We start from the raw sequence: 5,000 nt of genomic DNA, 5'->3' as shown, positions 1-5,000 counted from the left end.
GAGAGAGAGAGAGTCAGAGAGAGGGAGAGAGAGAAACAGGCAGTATTCAAATTGTTAGCAGCTAGTAGAGCTGGAAGGTTATTAAGGACGGAGGTTAAGACACAATCACAATAATTGTCAATAACAATGTGATCATGATCAATAATGTATTGATTATGCATTGATGAACCGATACTGTACTGATAATCAATACGTCTTCCCTACCGTCCTCAGGGTCTAGTATCTCCACGGTAACAGAGCTGGACTGTCCTATCAGCGCCATCACCGGTTCAGACAGGACCAATCGGAAACTTTCGGTACCCTCATACACCTGGTCATCATGGATCCGCAGCCGCCAGACGGCCTGGGTCTGACCGGGGTTAAACTGCACCTGTCTCGGGGGCGAGGCCTGGTAGTCCTGCCCTCTCTCCGTTGTGATGTCATGCACGCTGACAGCTGGTTTTAGTGATGAAAGGTATTTGTATCGATCAGAGGTGCATTCAACAAGTGAAATAGTTCACAAACGTTAACATGTAGCATTTGTTTTGCGTCAGCCACAAACCTTTATTTAATAAATACAAATATAGAACAAAACACACAACATGAAGAGACCTAAGACAACAACATAGCATGGTAGCAACACATGACAACACAGCATGGAAGCAACACAACATGGTAGCAACACAACATAGCATGGTAGCAACACATGACAACACAGCATGGAAGCAACACAACATGGTAGCAACACAACATAACATGGTAGCAACACAACATGACAACATAACATGGTAGTAACACAACATGACAACAAAACATGGAAGCAACACAACATGACAACACAACATGGTAGCAACACAACATGACAACACAACATGGTAGCAACACAACATGACAACACAACATGGTAGCAGCACAACATAACATGATAGCAACACAACATGACAACAAAACATGGAAGCAACACAACATGACAACACAACATGGTAGCAACACAACATGGTAGCAACACAACATGGTAGCAACACAACATGGTAGCAACACAACATGGCAGCAACACAACATGGTAGCAACACAACATGGTAGCAACACAACATGACAACACAACATGGTAGCAACACAACATGGTAGCAACACAACATGAAAACACAACATGGTAGCAACACAACATGGTAGTAACACAACATGGTAGCAACACAACATGACAACACAACATGGTAGTAACACAACATGGTAGTAACACAACATGGTATTAACACAACATGACAACACAACATGGTAGCAACACAACAAGACAACACAACATAGTAGAAACACAACATGACAACACAGCATGATAGAATCACAACATGGTAGCAACACAACATGGTAGCAACACAACATGGTAGCAACACAACATGACAACACAACATGGTAGCAACACAACAAGACAACACAACATAGTAGAAACACAACATGACAACACAGCATGATAGAATCACAACATGGTAGCAACACAACATGACAACACAACATGGTAGCAACACAACAAGACAACACAACATAGTAGAAACACAACATGACAACACAGCATGATAGAATCACAACATGGTAGTAACACAACATGACAACACAACATGGTAGCAACACAACAAGACAACACAACATAGTAGAAACACAACATGACAACACAGCATGATAGAATCACAACATGGTAGCAACACAACATGGTAGCAACACAACATAGTAGAAACACAACATGACAACACAGCATGGTTTGCTGGGGTTCTGCTACTACAACGTTGTGTGGTGGTTGTGTGTTTGCTGGGGTTCTGCTACTACAACGTTGTGTGGTGGTTGTGTGTTTGCTGGGGTTCTGCTACTACAACGTTGTGTGGTGGTTGTGTGTTTGCTGGGGTTCTGCTACTACAACGTTGTGTGGTGGTTGTGTGTTTGCTGGGGTTCTGCTACTACAACGTTGTGTGGTGGTTGTGTGTTTGCTGGGGTTCTGCTACTACAACGTTGTGTGGTGGTTGTGTGTTTGCTGGGGTTCTGCTACTACAACGTTGTGTGGTGGTTGTGTGTTTGCTGGGGTTCTGCTACTACAACGTTGTGTGGTGGTTGTGTGTTTGCTGGGGTTCTGCTACTCACTGACGAAAGACGTATCCCCCAGATGGCCCCTCCTCCTCAGAGTGACCTCTAGAAACTGGGAGCTCTCCTGCACCGTGTAGAGCCGTGTCTCCATGGAAACCCAGGCCCACTGGACCCGGAATGGCTGCTGGGTCACATGCTTTCCTCCTGGCAAATGGAGCATAATAGCACAGATAGAACGAGGAGCCATGTTGTGATGTGATGAGAGGAAGCCCAGTGGCCGGCAGTGGGAAGAGCTGGAGGGAGTGGGAAGAGCTGGAGGGAGTGGGAATAGCTGGAGGGAGTGGGAATAGCTGGAGGGAGTGGGAAGAGCTGGAGGGAATGGGAAGAGCTGGAGGGGGTGGGAAGAGCTGGAGGGAGTGGGAATAGCTGGAGGGAGTGGGAAGAGCTGGAGGGAGTGGGAATAGCTGGAGGGAGTGGGAAGAGCTGGAGGGAATGGGAAGAGCTGGAGGGGGTGGGAAGAGCTGGAGGGAGTGGGAAGAGCTGGAGGGAATGGGAAGAGCTGGAGGGAGTGGGAATAGCTGGAGGGAGTGGGAAGAGCTGGAGGGAGTGGGAAGAGCTGGAGGGAGTGGGAATAGCTGGAGGGAATGGGAAGAGCTGGAGGGAGTGGGAATAGCTGGAGGGAATGGGAATAGCTGGAGGGAGTGGGAATAGAGGGAGGGAGTGGGAATAGCTGGAGGGAGTGGGAAGAGCTGGAGGGAGTGGGAAGAGCTGGAGGGAATGGGAATAGAGGGAGGGAGTGGGAATAGCTGGAGGGAGTGGGAAGAGCTGGAGTGAGTGGGAATAGAGGGAGGGAGTGGGAATAGCTGGAGGGAGTGGGAATAGCTGGAGGGAGTGGGAAGAGCTGGAGGGTGTGGGAAGAGCTGGAGGGGGGGAATAGCTGGAGGGAGTGGGAATAGCTGGAGGGAGTGGGAAGAGCTGGAGGGAGTGGGAATAGCTGGAGGGAGTGGGAAGAGCTGGAGGGAATGGGAATAGTGGGAGGGAGTGGGAATAGAGGGAGGGAGTGGGAATAGCTGGAGGGAGTGGGAATAGCTGGAGGGAGTGGGAATAGAGGGAGGGAGTGGGAATAGCTGGAGGGAGTGGGAAGAGCTGGAGGGAGTGGGAATAGAGGGAGGGAGTGGGAATAGCTGGAGGGAATGGGAATAGCTGGAGGGAGTGGGAATAGAGGGAGGGAGGGGGAAGAGCTGGAGGGAGTGGGAATAGCTGAAGGGAATGGGAATAGCTGGAGGGAATGGGAATAGTGGGAGGGAATGGGAAGAGCTGGAGGGAGTGGGAATAGCTGGAGGGAGGGGGAAGAGCTGGAGGGAGTGGGAAGAGCTGGAGGGAGTGGGAAGGGCTGGAGGGAGTGGGAATAGCTGGAGTGAGATGGATTTTGGCCGACATTCTGCACATTTTCTCATCGTTTGAGCTCAATACAGTTTCCTCTTCCCAAAACTACAATCTGTCACGAACACAATGGACTACGTTTTGTAGATTTTAACCTTTGGTCAAAGTTTAAAATAACTTTGTTATTTAAGAGTGCAAAGGCAAACACTTCACACAGAAGGCCCTAACCCAAATACACTATATATACAAAAGTAGATTCAGCTATTTCAGTTGTTGACAGGTGTATAAAATCAAGCACAAAGCCATGCAATCTCCATAGACAAACATTGGCAGTAGAATGGCTCATACTGAAGAGTCTCAGTGACTTTCAACGTGGCACCGTCATAGGATGCTACCTTCTCATCCAAGTCAGTTTGTCAGATTTCCGCCCTGCTAGAGCTGCCCCGGTCAACTGTAGGTGCTGTTATTGTGAAGTGGAAACGTCTTGGAGCAACAACGGCTCAGCAGCGAAGTGGTAGTCCACACAAGCTCACACAGAACGTGACCGTCGAATGAATCGTGTCAACTGTAAAGTTTGGTGGAGGAGAAATAATGGTCTGAGGATGTTTTTCATGGTTCAGTCTCCTTAGTTCCAGAAGGGTTATCTTAAAGCCATAGCATACAATGATATTCTAGATGATTCTGTGCTTCCAACTTTGTGGCAACCGTTTGGAGAAGACCCTTTCCTGTTTCAGCATGACAATGCCCCCGTGCACAAAGCAAGGTCCATTCAGAAATGGTTTGTCGAGATCGGTGTGGAAGAACTTGACAGGCCTGTACAGAGCCCTGACGTCAACCCCATCGAACACCTTTGGGATGAATTGGAACACCGACTACGAGCCTAATCGCCCAACATCAGTGCCCGACCTCACTAATGCTCTTGTGGCTGAATGGAAGCTAGTCCCCACAGCAATGTTCCAGCATCTAGTGGAAAGCCTTCCCAGAAGAGTGGAGGCTGTTATAGCAGCAATGTTCCAACATCTAGTGGAAAGCCTTCCCAGACGAGTGGAGGCTGTTATAGCAGCAATGTTCCAACATCTAGTGGAAAGCCTTCCCAGAAGAGTGGAGGCTGTTATAGCAGCAATGTTCCAACATCTAGAGGAAAGCCTTCCCAGAAGAGTGGAGACTGTTATAGCAGCAAAGGGGAACCAACTCCATATTACTGCCCATGATTTCGGAATGAGATGTTTGACGAGCAGGTGACCACATACTTTTGGTCATGTAGTGTACACGCTAGAATGCGCCAATAAGATCTTGCTAGCTTGTGCTTGGCTCTGCCCACTATGATTCATTTTCTCCTATTGAAAACTAAAGGCTGTGGTCTATCTTGGGTAAATTTAAAAAAAAATCTTTGATAATAGTAGAGTACACCATGCATTAGAACCAAAATGGCCATTGTTTCAGTCTATTGACTGTTAAATAAAGGTAAAAACGTATCTCTGTCTTCTCTCTCTCTTTGTCTGACTAAGGTCCCAAAGCATGAGACTGCTGAGAAGTTCAGATCAACACCAGAGTCCCAACAGCTGTCT

The 5,000-nt window shown here is 47.8% G+C and overlaps 1 protein-coding gene across 1 annotated transcript in view; it reads right to left on the bottom strand.

Annotated features, from left to right (window-relative positions):
* LOC124013880 (FRAS1-related extracellular matrix protein 2-like) overlaps positions 1-5,000 on the bottom strand; it is a 60,087-nt gene that overhangs the window by 36,151 nt on the left and 18,936 nt on the right. The window contains exons 13-14 of the mRNA XM_046328431.1: positions 2,107-2,253; positions 205-435 (exon numbers count right to left, since the gene is read on the bottom strand). Coding sequence (XP_046184387.1) covers positions 205-435; positions 2,107-2,253 — 378 coding nt within the window. The remainder of the gene's footprint in view (positions 1-204; positions 436-2,106; positions 2,254-5,000) is intronic.

This window comes from Oncorhynchus gorbuscha, linkage group LG25 (genome assembly GCF_021184085.1).
Source record: "Oncorhynchus gorbuscha isolate QuinsamMale2020 ecotype Even-year linkage group LG25, OgorEven_v1.0, whole genome shotgun sequence".
NCBI classification, from domain to species: Eukaryota; Metazoa; Chordata; class Actinopteri; order Salmoniformes; family Salmonidae; genus Oncorhynchus; species Oncorhynchus gorbuscha.
The sequence above is the reverse complement of the archived record's forward strand: the minus strand, read 5'-3'. Positions and strand labels throughout refer to the sequence as shown.